General features: G+C 43.7%; 1 protein-coding gene across 1 annotated transcript in view; it reads left to right on the forward strand.

Moving 5' to 3' along the window:
- Nucleotides 1-22,096, forward strand: part of PAPPA2 (pappalysin 2) — a 220,893-nt gene that overhangs the window by 184,761 nt on the left and 14,036 nt on the right. The window contains exon 20 of the mRNA XM_005867693.2: nucleotides 1,186-1,257. Within this exon, the coding sequence (XP_005867755.1) occupies nucleotides 1,186-1,257 (72 nt within the window). The remainder of the gene's footprint in view (nucleotides 1-1,185; nucleotides 1,258-22,096) is intronic.

Genomic DNA, 22,096 nt, shown 5'->3' on the forward strand with positions numbered 1-22,096 from the left:
GTATGAAAGTCTGCACATGGGTGGGTGGGTTGCAGGCTATTGAGAGAATCCCTTTGTCTCCTTGAAAACTTCCTATGGGACCTCCTCTTTTCCTGAAGTGGGTCTTTGGAAATTTTAAAATACAAAAATTAAAAGGAAGAAGCTCAATGTAAATGAGTTGTCATTTAATGAAGAGTAGATGACTGTTTGTTTAAATGTGCATCTGGAAGTGGCTGTTGGGAATGAGAAAGTAGCTTGTGTCCTAACCTGAGTGTCTTTTCACACTCACCAGCTTAACGTCGGTGCCCTTTTGAGTCCCAGTGGTTTCACATTAACCCTATTTGGTCAGGGCACAGACCCTCTTTTTCCCTACAAGGAAGAGAAAGTGGTGCTCACAGAGCTGCAGAGTGCACTTGGCCTCCAAGGCTTGCCTGGTGCTCACATCTTAGGATCTGGCATTTCTGAGATCCCTTTCTGGTTCAGGACTCTTCTTGTGAGGCTGTATTTCTCAGCTTTTAAAAACCTACACTGCTTCCTGATCACAGCCATCTCGCCATTTCTTGTAACATTATTTAAAATGGCAAAACAAATGAAACCAATATTATGCCGAAGACCACTTTATACTCATTACTAGAGGCCCAGTGCACAGATTCGTGCACCAGTGGGGTCCTTTGGCCTGGCCTGCAGGGATCGGGCCAAAACCGGCTCTCTGACATCCCCCAAGGGATCCCGGATTGCAAGATGACGGTTCTCGGGTGACGCACCCCAGAATCGGGCTCCCTCCTCTCTGGTTCCAGGTGCCAAGTGACCGCAGCTCGGCAGCTCCTGCGTTGAGTGCTCGCTGGTGGTCAGTGGGCATCATAGCTACTGGCCGGTCGTTTAGGCTTTTATGTATATAGATAATATTGATGATGCTTTTTTAAACCACACCTATACCACTGCTCTGTAAAATTCGATGCCTTGGGGAGGGAGAAGGAGGAGGAAGAGGATGAAAAGTCCCTTCCACTGAGAGTTTGTGCCGTGGCACCATCAGCAGGACTAGCAGTTCCATGGCAAAGTCCTGTCAGCCTTGACCTGCTTGGTGAGTCCAAGTCGGTGTCTCACTCCTCAGGAAATGGGGTTGGGTTGGTGGGGTAAGCGCAGGACATGCCCCTTCTCTCACTGACCAGGTGTCTTGGTGTTTATACTTTCTGTCTTCTCCTTCAGAGCATCGTGTGCACTGGGCGGCGTCAATGGCACCCAGACCCCGTCCTGATCCACTGCATCCAGTCCTGTGAGGTAAGTCACCACCCCCTCCCCCAACCTGGACCACACTTCTCTGCTTAACTCCAGGCCTTGAGCCTTTCTAATGCAAGGTCCTCCCTTTCTCCACTTCTGTGCTTTTTGTTTAATTTCCATAATCCCACAACTTCAGATATTAGGATTTCTGATTTTGGCTTTTCTTTAAGCAAAATTCCAGGGTTTCATTTGAAATGACTCAATAAAAGTAAGTTAAAAGCAAATCAGAATTATTTATGGTTTTGGGATTCTCTAACAGGGCCTGTTTGAGCTTAATTAGATCAGGGTTTTGCAGACCGATGGCCCACAGACAGGTTTATTTGGCCAACACAGTGTCTGAAAACAATCTTGTTTTGATTGCTAATATTTTAAAAATTGGGATTTTTCACATAAAATTCATATGTGTATATAAAACATTTCACACACACAGGCACACATACTCCAAGTAAAAATAAATATAAAACACTTTGTGCAAAGATTTTTCTCTTAAAAAACAAGACTATCTGGCAACAATTAGCTGAATCTGCGTAGCAGCTACAACCCCAGAAGGGCAGCTGTTCTTCAGGTCAACATGCTCCTCCCCTCTGCCTGTGGCTTCCTACCTTATTTTCACCCACTGCAGGGGTCAGGCAAGCATCTATGTTCCCCACCTCTGAGGCAGACCTGCAATTTGCTGTGGAGTACGCCAAATTAGACCTTTACCACCTTGAGGATTCCTGTCTACTTCCTCACATGGGGGATTCCCTACCTTGGGGCACCTAGGGCGCTGTGAATTCCTTATCCAGATTGACAGGAGTGAAGGCAAGGAAGAGTCATGAGTGAGGTAGCGCTGATGGGGGATGACCCAGAAAGCACATGCAAACACTATTTAAGCTTTCTCACCCTGGGAATAGCCAGTGACAAATACAAATCCTCTAGTCTCAGTCACACCAGGTTTTGACCTCCCAATCTCTCACTGGAACTAATTAAGCCACTTAGCAGCAATACTTGGGTCATTCTGGCTGCTGTGTGCTAGAGAGAGCTGTTTAACGGCCATTGATTTCCAAGACCGCCCCCCCCCCTCCCCCGCAACCCACATGTTTGTTAGTTCCCCTCCTCCCCCATTCTTCTTTATCTCTGTTTATATTGATCCATTTCTGGGAAACGGGAGTCTACATGAGGCCAAGGAAGGGGAAAGGGTGGGGTTTGAGACAAAGGGAAAGGATACCAATAAAATAGCGTTCTGAGAGGGCATCGGGAAAAAGTCGAGCATGGAGTGCACTTCGTGATGGCGCTGCCAACAAAACAGCTCATCTTCTGCCATCATTAGAAAAACAGATGACAGTGGGGTGGGGAGGAGAGGAGTGATTCATACACTGGGCAGGGGGTAAGGATAGGGAAGAGGAGGCCAGAGAACAGGGAGATAAACAGACAGAGGACTTAAGACTGGGAAGAGATCAAAGGATCTGAGAATTCCCTTCTGCTGCTTCATTGTGTGATCACAAGAGGGCGGGTGGCTGGCAGGCCTTGGAGCTGGCCTCAGTGTTTCCCAGAAGGTTAAACACGGAGCTTCCTTGTTTCTCCTCCCCTCCTCGCTGCACCCCAGCACATCCTCTGGATCCCTATTCCAGAGCTCCCTAGGCTTCTCCAAGTCCTGTGGTTGCTGGGACAAGGAATGTTACCTTGCTCAGCGGAGCCTTGACCACCCAACTGCTGTTGGTCCTCTCACTTGAGTGGTTCTCCAACTGTGGTCCCTGGACCAGTGCAATGGGCACCACCATGGAACCTGTCAGAAATGCACACCCCCCAGGCCCCGTCTTAGACCTGCTGCATCGCAGGCTCTGGGGTGGGACCCAGGACTCTGTGTTTCAGAAGGCCCCCAGGGGATCCTGGAGATTGCTCAAGTTTGAGAACCACAACTTTAGTCACTATGGGAGCACATGAGAAAGTTCCTAGCCTGTGGAGTCCCTAAGGTGAATTTTCCTTTGTCCAGGAATACTTCTAGCCAACATTATTTACATTCTGATTGTTCTACAAAATCAGATTGAAAAAAACAAGATTCTGCTTCTGGTCTTCCAGCAAAGGCTAAGAGGAAGAAAAAATCTTAAAGGATTGGAAAAAAGCAGGAAAGGAAAAAGGAGAATCGCTAATCATAGGAAAGGAAAATGGGTAGGGAAGGAGAAACAACTCAGAGGAAATACGTAAGAAGAAACGCAGAGAGGGAGAGCAAGAATGGGAAAGAAAGAACGAGAGAGGCAGAAACTGGCATGTTCTAGGGGAATCTTGGCAAACACTTAATTCTTTACTGGAAAAAGTCAACTAAATATATTAGGGGAAACCTAAGAGTGTCAAAGACAGATGGAGGGAAAACAGACCCAGAGGCGAGATAAACCGAAGAGGGCTAGGACGAAGAGAGTAAATTTTATAAAGTGCAGCACAGAATTATGAGCTCAAATTAGACACCTTGTTCCCTGGTCTAAAAAGGGCTTTCTGTTTTTTGCTTTCCAGTACTGAATAAAATTCTAAGATGTGCCTTTTAGACACTCAGCCCTATAAGACAGTAGAGGCCCTCCTCCTTTATTTCTCTCAATGAGCCCAAGCCAGTGAACCCCTCACCTCACTACCCCAGCCCGTGTTTCACTTTGTGTCATTTTGGTGCCTCTGTGTGTGTCATAACCCCCTTGCCACAGAGATTTCACCTTCAGTTCTCCACTGTTCTATGCCTCTCACATTCTCTAGATGACAGCTCTACATTTTTTTTCCAAAAAAAACCAAAATGTGTATAAATAATGCCATCTGCTCATAGTCATTTATGTTCCCATTGTCTCAGCAAGAACATGTGTGTATCCCTTGGTTGGGCATCGTCCCATGCACTAAAGGGTTGCGGGTTCAATACCCAGTCTGGGCACATGCCCAGGTTTTTGGCTGGATCCCAGTGGGGGGGGCATGCAGGAGGCAGCCGATTGATGTTTTTCTCCCACATTCATGTTTCTCTTTCTCTCTCTCCCTCTCAATTCCTCTCTCTCTAATAAATGAATTTTAAAAAAATCTAAAAAATCAAACAAAACATGTGCTTACTAGATATCTACAACCCAAACTTGTTCATACCTTAAATTACATTTTTCTCGTTGATTCTTGTGTTTGTCCTTGTTGACCTGAACTCCTTATATTTTCCGGTTCTTTTTTTGTAATTTGCAAATGGGCAAGGAATGATGACTTGGTTGATTGAAGGTTTTGGAGTCAAACAAATGTAGAGTCAAGCCCTGGGTCAGCCGAGTGGTGTGAGCCTTCGTGTCTTCATGGTTATTGGGAAGTGGGGGCAGCAACACTATTTTAAGGAGTTGTGATGAGGGATTCTTATGATAATGTATATAAAGCATTTAAGTCTCATGCCACATCTGCTCCATAATAGATGCTTATAAAGTGGTGGCATTCATCATGAACTGAATATGTACAGCAGAAAGCAGGGGGTGGAGCTGCTGGTGAGGCCTCAACATGATTAGGTGCAAACTCAGAGGGTGGGACAGAGAAAGCGAGAGAAGGAGGGGAAACAGGCCACAGCGTGGAGCTCCACTAGGATCCATAATTCACAAATCACATGGAGACACTGCCACATCCAGGCTGTCACTTGGTCAGCTGGTCACCAGATTGTTAGATGAGCAGCTCTACTCACCCCTAGCTGGGGCCTCAGTGTTTCTCATTTGGGCTGTTGCATTGGTTTCCTAATTGTTCTTTCCACTCCCAAACCTGTGCCCATTAAAATTACAGACAAGCATACAGAAGTCTATGTAGAAAACAAATATTTATTCTGTCAAATGCTTGTACAAGAAAGTGTTATCTTCTCGTTTTCCCTCCCTCCCTTCTTTCCTTTCTTCATCCCTTCCTTCCTTCAGTTCTTCCTTCTTTCTTTCTTCTTCATAAGGTCACATTTTTTTTCCGAAGTCCACCATCCTAGGTTCCATTTATACCAAGAGCATCTTGTTCTCCAGGGAATGCAGCTGAGAATAAAGACCACATATGCAGCCTCCTTTTGGATAGAAATGATTAATTTCCTTCCTGCGGGATGATTACATCGAGTGCCCATTGACCTACATTTTGGCTCTGCTTTTGCTGTGAGCATGTATTTCTTGCAAGTTCTTCCCAGGAGCCTGTAGTTTGGACTGCAGTTTCTGATTCTCCCATCAGCCCTTGGCTGGTTCTTATTTGTGCCCTTTCCTTTTCGTAAATGAGAGTTGCAGAGGAGGACAGAGGTGGAATGATGTCAGAGGAATTAGGTTCAGATTCTGAATTTACACTTGTTAGTTATGTGTAGCCTCTGTCTGGTTTTCTCTCAGAACTCCAGTGAGAAGCAAGTGAAATAACTGATGTCAAGGTATTACATAAATTGTCAAATAGTATAACATATTAGTAGTGATATTTCTTAAGGAATAATTTGAATAACTGTGAGGGGACAGGATCTTATTGAAGCAACATATTAAGAATCAAGAAACAGTTTAGTTATACCCAGTTATGACTATTTATGGTTTACTGCAGGTAGCTGTGGTTAGTTGGTGTTCTTGAGGCCTCCAGTAAATCTTAAAAATCATTTTAAGGTGTTTTTTTTTGGGGGGGGCGCGGAATTTCAAATAAGTCTCTGAGCATTAGCTGACATTTCTCCTATAAATTCTTATACATACCCTGGCGAATGCCTGTTATCTCACTTGTCACATTATTTCAACATTATCTGATAGGTCTTTTCTTCCCACAGTCTGCAAACTCCTGAGTGGCAGGATACCTTTTGTTTCCTTCTTTATCCATTTGACAGACTCGGGCCTGATTCTTCAGTGGCACCTGCTTCCAGGCCCGTGAAAGCAGGGACAGAGAATTGAAGGTAGAAGTTAGACTTTGAGAGTCTTAAATTGGAAAACATTGGATCGATCTTCTGGGTAGTGTGAACAATAAAGATAGGAGGTAAAGGTAAGGAAGAAGTAGAAGAAATGAGAAGTAAAAACCTGCCCTGCATAGAATCTAAAGGCCTTGCCATAGACACAGTGAGGGTGGTGTAATTCAGCAGACAGAATGCTGTCTTGGTCTGGAGTCAGGCGTGCACCTCAGTTCCATTCCTTACTACATGTTTTCTTGGACAAGCTGGTTGACTTTTCTAAATTAGTTTCCCCAGATTTAAAATGTGATGGATAAAATGTATCTTTTAAATTTGTCAGACACCAGGTTCAGAAAACTGTGAAGACAGAGCATGGGGTTGTGGTTTGGGGCCAGTGGAGAGGCCACACCTCGATAAAGTATGGGGCATGCTAAATTTTCAGGGGAACCAGCAAACCTGCTCTTATTTCTGGAGAATTTTGCCTTCTACCTAGATTTTGACCTTGATTATCCCTGTGTCCTTCTCTTAAGGGCCCCTGCTCTGCTTTGGGGCTTTCTTAGTTAGCCTTGATTTCTTATTTACTGATGGGTTGCATTTGGGAAAACCGTTGGCACTGGCCTAGCTTGGCATCAGTCCATTTGGGTTTTACTACTTCCGTCCTGGTAATAGCTGGCAAGAGAAACTCCGACTAAAATATATGAATCAGAGCCTGATAAAAAGTGTGCAAGTACCTAAGGTCTGAGTGTTTGGTAGACACTAATGGAATGTGTGACAAGCTAATGAAATTCCATTTATCAGTAATTTTGAATAGTTTCTGTTATTCAAAGCAAAAGTAGTGCTTTTTTCCATTATCCTAACAGATAGTGTGACAAGCAATACACAGATATGTGCATACACTGAGAGAGTGATGAGCCAAGCTGACCTGGAGGAGGATTTGATAAAAGCTTGCTTAATAAAACTTTTTTACAATTGAAATTCTTATAAGCCAGAAAAGACTGGATTGCTTTTAAATTATAGTTAATTTTTAAAAAAATATGGCTGATCCTGAATAAACAGCAATATGGCTCTGTTCTAAAAAAAAACTCCAATAAGTGTAAGTGGGACCAACAGAAACCCACATAGTTCCTTGACTTGTCAGTATTCTCACCATTGATCTGATCCTATTTTCTCATTAAATCTGACTTCCATAGCCATTAGAAAATACACAACAACTGATGGTAACAAAAATAACATCAAAAGGGAAAATCAAAAGAACTGGAATATTTAAGCCTAAGAAGAGAAGGATAAAGATTAATGTATTAATCTTTAGTAAATGTTTTCATGTAGCAAATAGTTTAGAGAAGAGTTAACAGTCACCATCCCCTATTAAGAACAGAATAGAAAATAATGGGCTTGAAAAACTAAATGAACTGTTTCAAATAATCTGTGTGAGGATATCCTGAAAGTGTTAGACTTTTACAGGGTTATAAAGGGACGTGTTTAAAGGCATATTAGTCTTTGGAGCATTTTAAAGGAATATGTATTATGATCTCTCTGACATGGCTAACCATTTTCTGCTGTTTGGTATGCTCTTTCCCTATACATCTAGCATGCCATGGATTTAAATGCAAATATATTTGTGTTTTCTTAAAGCAACCAGTAGAACTATTTTTATGTACCATTAATATAAGAGTTACTACCTTGATAAACATTTGTACAGGAGGGGAATGTGGGTGGAAAGTCCAGGTGAGGAGGCCTTGGGGACAAATTTAGCTCAGGCAGAGCGGCCACATTTACTTAAATGCAGGTGGGCAGTTACAGTGTCGTTATGCATTTAGTAGTTGATAACAGCAGTGCTTCCATCACTAATTCGTTCCGTCTGCTGTTGTCATTCCTTGGATTCTTTCTTCCCTGTTGTCTTGGACCTCTCCCTTTTATTTTCTGTATTTCAGATGGTAGCCCTGTTAGCTGTATCTGGGACGTGTGCTTCTTCTTTTTTTGTTTTGTTAATATATTTTTTATTGATTTCAGAGAGAAAGGGAGAGGGAGAGATAGAAACACAACGATGAGAGAGAATTATTGATCTGTTGCCACCTGCACCACCCACACACACACTAGGGATCAAGCTTGCAACCCGGGCATGTGCCCTGACAGGGGATTAAACTATGATCTCCTGGTTCATAGGTCGGCGCTCAACCACTGAGCCACGCCAGTGGGGCTGGGATGTGTGTTTCTTGATCACTCACTGGTATTGCCTAGGTTCACTGCTCAACCTCAATGGGATGTGGGGAGCAGGAGGGGGGTGGGGCGCAATTCGTAATTGATGTGATGAAGTGGAGATGATGGAATGAAAATCCAGTGGTTATAGGACCTCTTTTTCTTGCCCAGAGTTTGAACCAAGAAAAAGTAGAGAGGAGATAGAGTCGGACTAAAGAGTCCCATTATTCTAGGTGATGTGTTATATTCTGGGTGCAGAATGTCTGCATGCAGATCTCAATGAAACTGATCAAAGGTGAGGGGTGGCAGGAGGGGATACCTGAGCAATAGTGATACTTATGGGTCTGTGATGATGTGGGGCCTTTTGGAGGAAGGGCTTCATCTCTTGTTAAGATCTTAAGTCCTTTTTATTTTATGACAAGATGTGAGATAGATAGATAGATAGATAGATAGATAGATAGATAGATAGATAGATGGATGGATGATAGATAAAAGTGTTCTAGCTCATCATATCTGTGCAGCTCCATTGCAGGTGGCACAACCATACTAGCACAACCATAAATTTGAGGATTCTTTATTCTAAAAGGTGAAGTGAAAACATATGTGTGTCTGAGAGACTCCAATGTAGAAGTCCCATGTTCCCTGTGGCAGCTAAACCAGGCTCAGGCCCTCCTGTGGGAAAGTAGGAAAGGGCACCTTCTCCAGGGGAAATGCTTCAAGGCCTCAGTGAGTCCGGCCCAGGAAGCTCTCTGAGGCTCAGAACTCCTACGTGAGGGCAGCAATACCCGAGCCTGCAGAGAACCAGGTGGGCGAGGCAGCTGGGGCCCCTGGCCAGAGTCTCAGGTCCCACCCAGGACTTTGGGGTCAGAAACCCTGGGGAGGGTATCTGGCAGCCAGTGTACAAAAGCCCTCCAGGTGGTTCCGATGCTCCTTCAGGCTTGAGACCTGCCACCCTAGAGTTTGAGGAAGATGGCCCAACAGTGGTAGTTTTCAGGGACTTAAAGAACACACCAATACTAAGATCCCTCCTCTGATTCCAAACCTCTCCCTTTCTCTTCCCCTCAGCTGCCGAGGGAAACCTGTTCAGTCATTCTTTCCAGTCTGTTCTCATGGCTGCCTATAAGATTTATCTCTGTTACTGTGCTTTAGGAATGCCTTTGTATCATTAGTCACAGATTACTTCTAATAAATGCCCAGGACTTGAACTTCAAACTGTGACCAGATAGAATTGCTACTCATCTTTCAAAAAACACACATGCGAGTATGTCTTTATAAGTTCCTTATTAAAAGGAGAAAAACGATTCTGTTTAATGAGGTCTATAGACAGAAACCCCAATGTTCTATTACAAGTTGATTGCTTGGGCACGATGGGATTGTGAGGTTGTCTAACTTCTCCTGTTTTCCTTTATTTATATCTTGTCATGTAAATAATAGCCAATAATCAAACTTCTCTTCGCCATATTTCAGCTGTTTACAAATCAGATATAACAATCATGTCTTCCCTGCCTCTCAGAGGACGGGTCATATGGGCTTACTTTTCTCTTACTGTCTTGCCAAGTTCTTTAGTATCTGTGAGTGGAAAGGAGTAATTAAAAAGGGTTTAATCACAGTGGGAAGAGTGACGGCCTAGCAGCCACTAGTGGGGACAGCTATTCCACTTCTGGTCAGGGTAGTAGAGGTCCTTACAAATCTAAATCTAAATACGTGTTGGACGTGTTAAAATCCAGAGAAAATCTGAAAATGAGTTTAAGTTGGAGCTGTCTTTCAGGCCTGCCAGCTGCCAAATTCCAGTCCCCTGGAGATCTGTTTGTGAACGTCGCTGCCAGTTCTGTGCAGTGCACACCAGACTGAAAATCTGGGCATGTGTGCAGGCTTGTCCAGGGTCCCATTCGGTGCAGGGCCGACTTCAGATCCTTCAGCTGGAATCTCTGAGAGCCCGGCTCCAAATGTTAATTAGGACAAGGTTTTCATTTTGAAAGCAAAAACCATTGTTTTCTTTCGCTGCTATTTTTCTTTTTTTTTAATGAAACATTAAAAGCACAGCCGTGCAAATTGGAAAACCTCATCTAGATGAACAACATTTGTGAGAATGTATGCTCATCTGAAACTCCCGTGGAGCCACACTGTGACATCCTGGTGGGCTTCCTTCCACAGGCTGCCTTCTGCTTCATTTGTCTTCTCAGCCTCCTGGGTGGGCCACTTTCTCACTCTGTTAATTCTCTTTATGACATGGCTTGTCCCTTTCTCTCCTCCCACCCCACCCTTTTTCTGATTTACTCTGTGCTTTTCCTCATTTTTCTGTTGTTTTGATTTTTCATGTCTAGCCCAGGCTTGCAGACAATTTAAATGCTACTTGCCTGCAAAATTGACATCACAGAAATGCAACTTTCTTTGACCTGCCTGACCTTCTAGATGCTTCCCAATCATTATGCTGAGGCTATAAAATTAGCAGCGAGCAGATATAATCAGGTTATATCTAGAAATAATTCCATCCCTTTCTTCTTTTCATGGGGACTTTGGTCCACTAATACTTCTAAAATGTGTTTTCGACGCAGTCTGAGCATGACGCAGGATAGTCACTGAGACTGATCTTAAATTCCATGGGACATGGATTAGTCTGCCATTTACCATCATGGTCATTTGTATAATGCATTTATTAAATAATCATATGGACAAGCACTTTCAAAAAGTTCATATAATTTGAATTGTTTCTAATTCATCCTACCGAAATAGATACTCGTTTAAGTGAAATTATTTTTTTAAATAATTGTTTGTTATAATGACTGAACTCTAGCAAAGTATTCTATTAAATCTCTTACACTTTATTTTTCAAAGTGTATAAAATATAGAGATTGGCAAAAGTAGGTTTACAGTTGTGAGTACATGAAACAATTTATTTTTGTATTATTATTTGTTAATGTGTTATTTTCCATACAAACAGTTATAAACCTACTTTTGTCCACTCCTGTGTGTATGTATGTTTGTGTATCTATGTTTTGCCTCACCCACCAGAGAAGTAATGATAGAGAAAAGGGTGATACTCCCAAAAGATTGCAGTTATTTACAAATCACAGCAAACAGCACGTGTAAGAAAGGGTACACATTTCAACCCCTGGCCAATGAATTTAAATCTCAGCTCCACTGATATTATTAGCTATATTTTTGCATAATATTTTTAAACTTAATTTTAATTGTATAAAAGTAATACATGAACTCAGTTTTAAAAAATCAGGTAGCACCTGTAGGTTTATTTGCAAGACTAGCAGTGCCTGCCCTCTGCTCTCTAAGCTCAGTACAAGGAGTGAGATGGGCAGTAACCTCGTGGAAAGCAGTGCCCCTGGAAAGACTTGATATAGGTGAGACTTGAATATAGTTATTGGCTGTGGGTAGTAATCTTGTTGAGAGACTGGAGTCTCAAAGTAAAGGGAGTAGAAGAGGTTACAGATACTGTCGGCTCTGAGGCAGGTGGGAAGGCTAGAACGATGACTGGAGATAAGGTTTGTAGGGTAACAAGTGGAATTCAGTAGAATTCAAGGAATTCATGCGCAATGGTTTCTCATTTCTCTGCGCCGACTTGTCCATCTCAGTTGCTCAGGATAACATCCTTGGTGTCATCTTCATTCCTCTCTTTCTCTTGCCCTCCACATCCAATTCATCAGCTAATCCCACTAGCTCGGTCTTTAAAAGATACCCACAATCCCACGACTTCACCACTTAACCTGTGTCACCTGCCACCTGGATTACCACAACAGTGTTGTAGCTGGTCTCATGAGACCCTGTCTATTCTCACGGTCTACTCTCAACACAACAGCCAAGTGGGTCCCCTTAAAATGTAGCTTAAATCCAAGCATCCCTCTGCTAAAGCCCTTGGGTGATTTCTCATTTCACTCGAGGCAAAAGTGAAAGTCCTTCCAGTTGGCTTACCCCACCCTCCCAAAGTCCCTGTCTGACCTTTTGACCCACAATGACAGCTATCCTTCCTCATTCTCTACCTATCCCCCAATACACAGTGCTGCCTTACACAGCCTGTTTATGTTTCTATAGAACTGTTATTTTCTAATCACTAAGTAAGTACTTGTTAGAGTTAATGTCTATTTCCCCCACTGGACGGAACTTTATTTTAGTCACTGTTCTATCTCAAGTCCTTGGGACAGTGGTATATTGACTACCACATGGGAAATGCTCAGTAAATACTTCTGAGTGGATGAATGAGGTAGGACGGTCAGGGCAGCCCCACACTGCGGAGAGAACTGGCAGGAAGGTAACAGCCTGAAGAAGTAGCTTGATTACTGTGGGGGGAAAGAAACATTTTGCTAAATAGTGAAGAGTATAAAGATTACCAATAGACCCTGAGTTCTGTGACACCGTTAGGAGTTTTTTCTACTGACTGCTCTTTTGTGTCATTGCTGTGGAGTTAAGTGCGCAGTCAGTGTGGCTAGGGCTGGGATTCCCGGCTGGGCAAGGTTGGGACTCCCTGGGTCCCTTCAGCTCTTTGAAGCTCTGAGGAGAGAAAGCTTGGCTTCATCTATTGCAGTGGTTCTCAACCTTCCTTATGCTGCGACCCTTTAATACAGTTCCTCATGTTGTGGTGACCCAACCATAAAATTATTTTCGTTGCTACTTCATAACTGTAATTTTGCTACTGTTATGAATCGTAATGTAAATATCTGATATGTAGGATGTATTTTCATTGTTACAAATTGAACATAATTAAAGCATAGTGATTAATCACAAAAACAATATGTAATTATATATGTGTTTTCCAATGGTCTTAGGTGACCCCTGTGAAAGGGTCGTTCGACCCCCAAAGGGGTCGCGACCCACAGGTTGAGAACCGCTGATCTATTGCCTTTCTTCTCCCTGGTTATGTGACCATAGTCACAGTCACTAACTCCCATGGGAAAATGATATCTCCCTTGGTTGACTTTTAGGTTCTTTTGCTCTCAAATGTGAGTGTATCTGTGAAAGCATTTGTAGACACTGAAATGCTACACACATGCACGGGGTTATCTTCATTATCATCATCCCTGTGTGAGAAGGCTTCTAAAGTGAGGCCAGCCTGAGGCGGGCGACACACCCTAAGCGCCCGCACCGGCATTCCCACCAAGGGAGTGGCCACGGCCAGGGCACACAGCTGCCACAGGCCAGTGAGGGGCACAGGCCCCCCTCCCCTGTCCACCAGCCTGATTCCTTCCAGGCCTCGAGCTCCAAGCTGGTTTTCTGTGGCTCTTCTTGGAAAGGATCCGCCTTTTCAAGCATAGGCACCCAACTGGACATCAGACCCCTGTTTAAAGTGGCACCCAACAGCTCAGATCTGAGGTTTGCTGACAGTATCCCAGCTCCAGCCCTACACTTGGGGTTACCTTGCTTCACAAGCTCCCCCATAAGAGAGGATACCCACTGTCCATAGAGATACAAGCCCTCCACCTCATTTGTCCTCTATTTCATTGAACAGAGTAATAAGAATACGAGAGAAAATGGGCTTTTGAATGCTTAACTGAACTGAAAAATAAATAAATAAATAAAGCAAAACAGGCAAACAAAAGAAACCTTAGACTATGCACCTCTTTTGTGAACAGACTCATTGCCTCTTCCTTATCTCAGAAGCCCTGCCCAGGAATCCTAAGTAAGCCTTTTGTTTCCCCAGTGGATTCTCCAGAGCCTTTTCAGTCTTATACCTTGTTTTCCCTCCTATGTAAGATCAGTAATGAGAACTTGGCAGGAGAAAGATTCAAATGGGTCAGGAGGCGCTTGTGGCTTTTCTCCGGCTTGTTTTCCACAGCCCCTTCAAGCCTGCGACATACCTCTCAAGACAAAGCTGGCGGCAGATCTAACCCCGGTGAGAGGCCGAGGCCCGAGCAGACTTCCTGCAGCACAGTGCCTGGGTTTCCTTCCACACACATGCACCCACACATGCACACACAGCCCGCACCCGGATCCTCATCGAGAACAGATGTTGCTGCCCCCTGTGCCAGCCACGTGGTGTCCTTCATGGCATTTTCTTCTGCTAAGCTCCTGGCAACCATGGTTTTTTTTTTCTTCTCCCCTCCCTCGGCCTCCTACCCTCCCCTTCCCTACCCCCTACACCCGCCGCATGTACAAATTTCCGCCTGATTCATGCTGGGCCAGCCTTAGATTTTTGTTGTTGTTATTGTTATTGCAAACATTAGATGCTTCCAAGCTGGAAAAAAATGAAAAGAAAAAAGAAAAAGAAACCACAGCAACCCCCAAAGAAAACATGTTCTAACCCAGGAATGTACAATACTTCATGCATGGGAAGCATCTTCCCGCCTCTTCAAGCTTAGCTACAGAATCTAGGGCTCCAAATTCCAACACATGAAAAAACAAATCCATGCAGCTTTTTTTGGGTCTGAGCCTCATAACATTTCTCAAGCAAAAGGCTTGCTGCTCCCCCCAATGGCTAGGGTTTGTAGACGCCCCATAGCCTTCTCTCCCAGCTTACACCATGGTTATTAAACCATGTCACTCCTTCAGGTCCATTTATTCATTTCTTCACTTAAAGTAATATTTTCTGAATGCCTACTATGTGTCAAGATTACAAAAATGAGTAAGGAGTTCCCAGCACAGAGTATGCAATAGAGGTAAAAAGTTAAATTACTACCCAATGAATATTGATACAAAGATATTACCTAAGTGGCATGAGAACATAGAGAATTCATCAGATAACTTGCTTTATGCTCATGGAGAAGATCATATAGAGGGGAACCGTGTGAAGTGGACTTTGAAGAATGAAGAGGAGTATATGGAAAGGCAAAGATGTGATGTGGAGGGAAATGGTAAGATGCAGTCATCAAGTTTTTCTGTAATAACACTGCCTAACAAGTGATCCCTAACTAGCGATATCTTTTAATAACTATTTATTCCTCATATGCATTTGCAGACTGACTAAAGTGGTTCTGCTGTAGATTGGGTTGAGATATGCTCCATGTGCCTGCAAAAGCACGCCAGTGCTTTCCAAACTTCTGGTCAAATATAGCATCTGTCACACATGCTCACAGTCCACTGGTCAAGGCAGACCACACGGCTAAGTCCAAAGTTTGTAGGAAGGGGAATCACGGTCTGCTGATAGTGAAGTAATGGCAAAGGAAGAGAGAGTAAAGGAACTGTGGACATAAAATAATACCTGCCAGTTAGCCTTCTTAGTCACAAACATCTGCTATATTTATATTCACTCCACTTCACCCTAAGTCACTCTAAAAGTCTTATCCAGGTGTCACATTAGGCTTGAAATCTGGAAAACTGTGATTTACATCAGGTTGCAATGTAGCTTCTCTTAATCTGGAGTACTAAAGTTAATCTGGAGTATTTACATAATCTGGTGTACTAAAATTCCACTTTCTCAGCTTTCCTTATACCCAGTGGGCAATGTGGAGCCGAATAAGACAACTATAATAAATATTCCCTTTCAAGGAGAAAAATGAGAGGCATGTAACAGTCACTGGTCCACAGCAATTCTGAAATCCCTCTGAGGAAATTTACAAAAACTGCTCCTCTGAGAGTAGGTAGGGAGTGCTTCTCATTTAATAGTTTTGGATCAATCCCTGGGTATAGCTCCGAAGTCCATTGTTCTTCATGGCTCTTGGTTCTGCTCTCTTGAAAGTTCTTTCTTTTCCATTATCTTCTTAGGGTCACAAAAAGAGCATCAGAGACAATCTCCCTCTTGGAAGCTAAGTAATTTTCTCAGCCTGCTTTCTCCTGGTAATAGAGGGGACCAAAATTCTTCTTATAGGAAGTCCATTTTCATCCAAGCTGATGATAACTTTTGGCAGTTCAATTCTCACAAGCTTTATGTATTTATTTATTTAACTTAAGTCAAATCCATGTTACAAGGGCTGTCCTCACATGTCTTTTCAAGATGTTTCTCTCTCTCTCCCCCTCTCCCTCGACCCCCCTCCCCTCTCTTTTTCTCTCTGTCTCTCTCGTTAATTATAGGTATTCTGCATTTATGAGGCGGCTCTGGGACAAAGTCCTTAGTCTCTTTTCTATGAGTCACTTTGTTCAACTGCAAGGCTCCCTCAGGTGCCACTTTAATTTCGTTAGAAGTCTTAACAAATCATGTAATGGTCCACCCCTTGATTTGGTCATTGCCTGCAGTTAGGTCTTAACTTCAGTCTTAGAAGGCCTTTCCAGCAGAGAGCATTCCTCAGTGTTATCTCTTTCTGGTTGGGGGTGAGGAACAGCCTTGTGTTTCGGCTCCACAAATCCTGGATTCCTAGTGCTCAGATTCCCTGCTGGTTCTGCTGGCAAAGCAGCAGCTTTTTCTGTGCTCCCCTCTTTATCAAGTGAAGGTAGTAACCACCAGCTCAACCTAGTAAATTCTTCTTTAAATCTCTTTATCCAAAGCCAATAGGCCATTAAGTAAATTTTCTGACCTGCAAGTTTTAAAGTTAACATTGTAAGTGCCCTCACAACTACAGGAAACATTTAATCAAATGTCTTGGCACTGCATAAAGAGCTATTTCATTTTTACAGCTTCCCAAAACAGTTCCCTTGCTTCCTGATACACCATGCTAGTACCAGTGTTTTAGGTGTTTATTATGGCAGCACCCCACTTCTGATACCAATTTCTGTACTACTCAAGTGTTGCCATGATACTGTCATAGAGCAAACAACCCACACCACTGGTGGCAAATCACAGAAAATATTACTGGTCTGCTCAGTTAAATGGATCCGGGGAACATGAACAAGTGTGGCAGGATTTTGAGGTTAAGAGCTAAGCTTGGGGTAGGCCACTCAGGCTCTTGTGTGCCAAGATAACGAGTTTGGACTTTATTCCATAGCCAGTGTTGATCCAATGGAGGCTTCTAAATAGACTGAAGTAATCACAAATTAACCCTGAAATCTCAGTGACTTAACATGAGAGAGGATGGATTTCTCCCTCACAAAACATCTGGGGTCTCTAGAATGCCCATCTATCTGGTTCATCTTATTCCTCCGTCTTTTCAAGATGTGGTCTCCATGGTTACCTCCAAAGATGCAGAGACAACAGAGAGAGAAAGGCTAGTAACGCTTGAATCCCTTGAACCAGAAATAACACATCCTTCCTGCTTGCCTTCCCATTTACCAGAACATGGTCACATGGCCTCAAGCCACTTCAGTGAGTCAGGGGAATGAGATATCAGGTGAGCAGTAAATACCCATGCCACAGAGAAAAGATGATAAGACTTATATTTTAGGAAGAAAATCATAGTGGCAAATTTGGACTGTGAAAGTCCTTATCATCTCTCACCTGAACTTTATAAAGTAACTGAACTGAGGAAGTGGAAAGAGAAGAGATAGAGAGGCTCAGTGCGAAACTTTCTGCAGTGGAATGGTGAATATATGGATGTTGGTTATGATGACAAGAGAGGAGGTGAAGATGAAGTTAACTGGGTTGGAGGGGGGAATGGATGATACTGTGGGCTTCCATCTCAGTAATATCTCAGTTTGCTGTGAGATACGTTCAGCCAACAATTTATCAGCAATGAGAAGAGCTTGCTCTTATCTCTGCAGTTAGAAGTGTGTGCTGTTTGTGTTTTGTTGGTGTACATATTTTGAATGTCCAGTTAAACCAGCTTCTAGAGATTAGGAAGCATATTTAATTCTGTATTTATACCCACCCCCCATAATCTAGTTTAATATTAAACATTTATAAATAGTGCATTAATATTCAAATTTGGCTAAGTGATGCTCATTTTATTCTCTTCTTTTGGCTGCTCCTGGCATATTGTTTGGAAAACATATTATGCATTGAATATGACATACTGGGGTTCAGAAGTAGTTAACTACTTTATTTTTTAATGAGAGAAACCAAGTAGTAAATGGAATATGCATTATCTAGATGTGAAAGATCCCGAGCAAGAAGAGAAATCCCCTCCCCAAAGTCCTCTTCCTTGTGTGCTGGTTTGGAAGTTTAAAATGCTTAAGTTTAATTTTCACCTCTATTGCTCATTCTCCAAGTGTCCTTGGGCCATGGCCCTTGGTCTCATTTTCCCCATCAGTGGAATGTGGATAATCATATTAACCTGCCTCACCAGGTGATGTGAGCACTAATTAAAAATGAGATTAGATTCAACTGAAATCTTTCTAATGGGAGGCATATGAAACGTGGTGGTGCATGTCTGCAGAGCTGTGAGGTTTCCGAGAACCATCTAGCCTTGGAACCACCTCTGCTCCTGATAATACTGCAGCCGAGTCGATAGTGCCTGCAGCCTGCCTGGCTTGCTGGCCGTGCTCACCTGTCTTGGTTTCATGCCTGTGTGCCCATCCAGAATTGCCAATAACCGAATAGCAGAAGCTGGTGATCTTTTTACTTCTTTGGGCTCCCTGCTTCCTGGTTGTCCCCCCTCTTAACTCCTTTCACAATCCCTCTTTTCAGACAGGATCTCTGGGAATTCTTTGGGTTGACAAGTCAGTAAAAATAACTAAATTAATAAGTTCACCAAATAAGGCATGTGTGTTAGACAGTGTAGCCTGCTATAACCAAATACCATAGATTGAGTGGCTTCGACAGCAGACATTTATTCCACTCAGTTCTGGAGGCTGGGAAGTCCCAGATTAAGGTGTGGGTAGGTTTTGTTTCCTGTTGAGGGCTCTCTTCCTGGTGTGCAGATGGCCTCCTTCTCACTGTGTCTTCACAAGACAGAGAAAGAGAGGAAGTTCTGGTGTCTCTTCTTAGAAAGGCATTAATCCCATCATGAGGCCCTACCCTCATGAAATCTTCTAATTACCTCCTAAGGGCCCCTCCTTTAAATACCAATATTTTGGGAGTTGGGGCTTCAACATATGCATTTAGGAGCAACCCCATTCAGTCGTAACAACATGTGTTTTGCTTTGCTTATGCTCACTTCACCTGGGCGGGAAATATCCTGATACACAGAGCTGCGTTTCTCAATTTTGTTTAATGAGTGGCTACCTCCACTATGTGATTTTGGAGGTGCTGCCCTTATGTATCCCCCAAATACTGGTCTGGCCTATGTGGCTCACAAAATCCCCAACTTTCCACAATTAAAGTCACTTTTTTGCCTTAATAGTTATCTTTTATTTAGTTGCAGATACATATTTTTCATTGACCCCTCAGTATGTCAGCTGTTTTCCCGAAGGGCAGGAGAATGCAGATGCTATGGTAGGATGGATACATTGCTTAGGGGTGTGGTCAGAGGGAGCAGAGTCCAGCATGGGGGTGGGGATAATGGGAAGAATAAAAAGGAGACCAGGGACTAAGGACAGATTTTGACACACATTGCTGCTATAGCTCACTGTCAATACTAGAACAGAAGAGAGGTGATTGGTATTTTAGAAAACTTTGCTCAGCTATTTTGCCTGCTTAAGGCATGCTATATACAGTCATTCTGTCCCCATAGTTGGTGAACAGTGAGATCCTTGGGATTTCTGGTCATAGTTATGAGAGAGGAAGAATGACTAGGGAGGGCTACTTCTGGGAGGGCTACTGTCAATCTTCCCTGACAGGGAGCCATCAGTACCCAAAGTATCAGGCTCAGTGCACTCAGGAAACAAAGGAATTTCTCCTGGTTTCACAGTATACTTAATAACTTTATTGAGTGTCCATTGTGTGCCAGGTGCCTACTACGAGGCATTATTCCCATTATTATCATTCCCATTTTACTGATGAGGAAACTGAGGAGCTGCGTGTATGTCCAAATGTGGGACTAGGTATGAACCCAGGCGGTCTGAGTCCAGAGTCCCTGGGCTGAAACTGGTAGGAAGATTAAAAACAAATAAACAACACATGAACCAGGAATGCAGGGCTTTTAGAAAACTCACCAGAGAGATGACCAGGAGATGCTGGCCACCTTTTAGGATACCTCCCTGGGCTTTGCAAGCTTTAAGCCAGAGCAATTGGAGAAAGAGGAGGCGTGCCCATGAACCCTGCTCTGCCAGGATTGGAAACCGAGGAGATGAGACCAGGGAACATGTTGTGAAACATGCAGCCGCTCAGTGGATGAGTGAGTAAGATACACAGACAAGCATCCCGTAGATAAAGGAAATGTAAACGAGACACTTGCACGGAGAATGGGTTCCATATGGATGCAAGTGAGACTGGATGGACTGACCAATTAACAGAACACAGAACAGCCTGGCTGACAACCCAGGATGGCGTGACAGGTTGAGGATGAGAACCACAATAATCAGCCCCACAACTGGCGCTGTTCATAGACACAGGCACTGAACATCAGACCGAGGCTAAAAGCAATAAGACTGTTGGCAAGAGAATCTTCTAGAATAAACATGACACCTCCCTCCTGCCATTCCTCAACTCAGCTGGTGCTGGAAGTGACTGGGGGTGATAAAATAGTCATGTCTAAGTTGTGGGGAAAGCCTGGCAGACATCAGACAGGAGCGAAAATGCATGGACCTTCGAGCCTGTGTTTATATGGAAAAGGCGAATGTGTACAGTGTCTCCCTGTGAGGTAGGGCAGCGTCTGCTGACGGCTCGGGCTCTGTTGCCCGTGACCCAGTCCTTAGGATTCGGAAGGATTCTTTCTAGCTATTTTTTTTTTAATGAGACAATTTTTTGAGAAAAGCCAACTGTCATAGACAGACTTTCATCTCCGTCGGTCTGTACCCAAATATGACCATTCACCAAGTCCTGATCATTTTCCTTCGCAATCCCCCTCCTGTCTGCTTTTTCCTTTTCTATATTACAACCAGCCAGTTCTGTTCTTCTCGGTTCAGCCTGCTTGAGGTCAGCTTCCACCTGCTCTGGGTCCCTCCCTTTCTCTCTTGAACATGCCTCGCTGTTCCCAGATCCAGCCTTTGAAGCTTGGCTTTTATCATCTTCTTCTGCTCAAAACAACAATAACAAAAAAACACAAAAAACAAAAAAACACACCACCTTCCATCGCTCCCCATTGTCTCTAGAATAAGGACTAGATTCCTCCGGTCCGGATGGAGATTTTGACCTAGTTCCAAACTTGGCCCATTAATCCTCAAGGCAGAAAACCACAGGTATATTCTCTTTTGCATCTGAAATCTTGGTTTGGATGTGCCCTCCTGCTGGAATTTTTCTCCCCACTTCTCTGCCCAAATCCTGTCCATCCTCAAAGATGAAGCCTAATCACACATATGTCATAAAGCCTTCAAACTGTCTCAGCCCCTTTCCTAGTCTGACCCCCTGTAGCTCTTAGCGGTGCCATCTACTATGTTGGGAATGAGTTCTCCTTGGCCTGTGGTTTCTGCCCTGTTGTCTCAAACACTGTTCAGATGCTGCCTTATTTGGTGCTGATGCTGCCGAGCCCCTGAGACAGACCTTGTCACGTGCAGAGCCTACTGTGCTGCCTTGTACAGGGGTCACATTAACTTCAGGTCCATCAGAGATCCCCGGGCTCCAGCCCCAGCTCAGGCCGGGCCGTGGGATTGCTTTAAAGTTAAGTATCCTCGATGGTACATCTCTCATGGCTATCTGATACTGACTTTTCCTCAGATGGAAAGTGGCTATGGCATGCTCATGGTTTTAAGGAGAGTTTGGACCAGGTGCACAGTGTTGAGAACTGGAGCTAATGCTGAAGGCATCTAACTGTCCATGTTGGGGTGGGCACAGTGCAGGCCTGAGCATTGGGCGGTGGCTCTACATCTTTTCTTCAGGCAGATTCCGGAACAGCTTTGGGACTTGTTTTTTCTCATCTGTAAAATGGGCGTGATAACAAAACTTACCTCCCTGGGTTATTGTGAGATATATCCCATGAACACTTGTGAAAACTCGAAGCAGTGTCGATGCAGATCTACCCCAAGTTGAAACCTCTCTGTAAAGAGCCGGGTGTGGTATCAGAACAGCGAAAGGCT

The sequence above is a fragment of the Myotis brandtii genome, unplaced genomic scaffold (assembly GCF_000412655.1).
Source record: "Myotis brandtii unplaced genomic scaffold, ASM41265v1 scaffold250, whole genome shotgun sequence".
Lineage (NCBI taxonomy): Eukaryota > Metazoa > Chordata > Mammalia > Chiroptera > Vespertilionidae > Myotis > Myotis brandtii.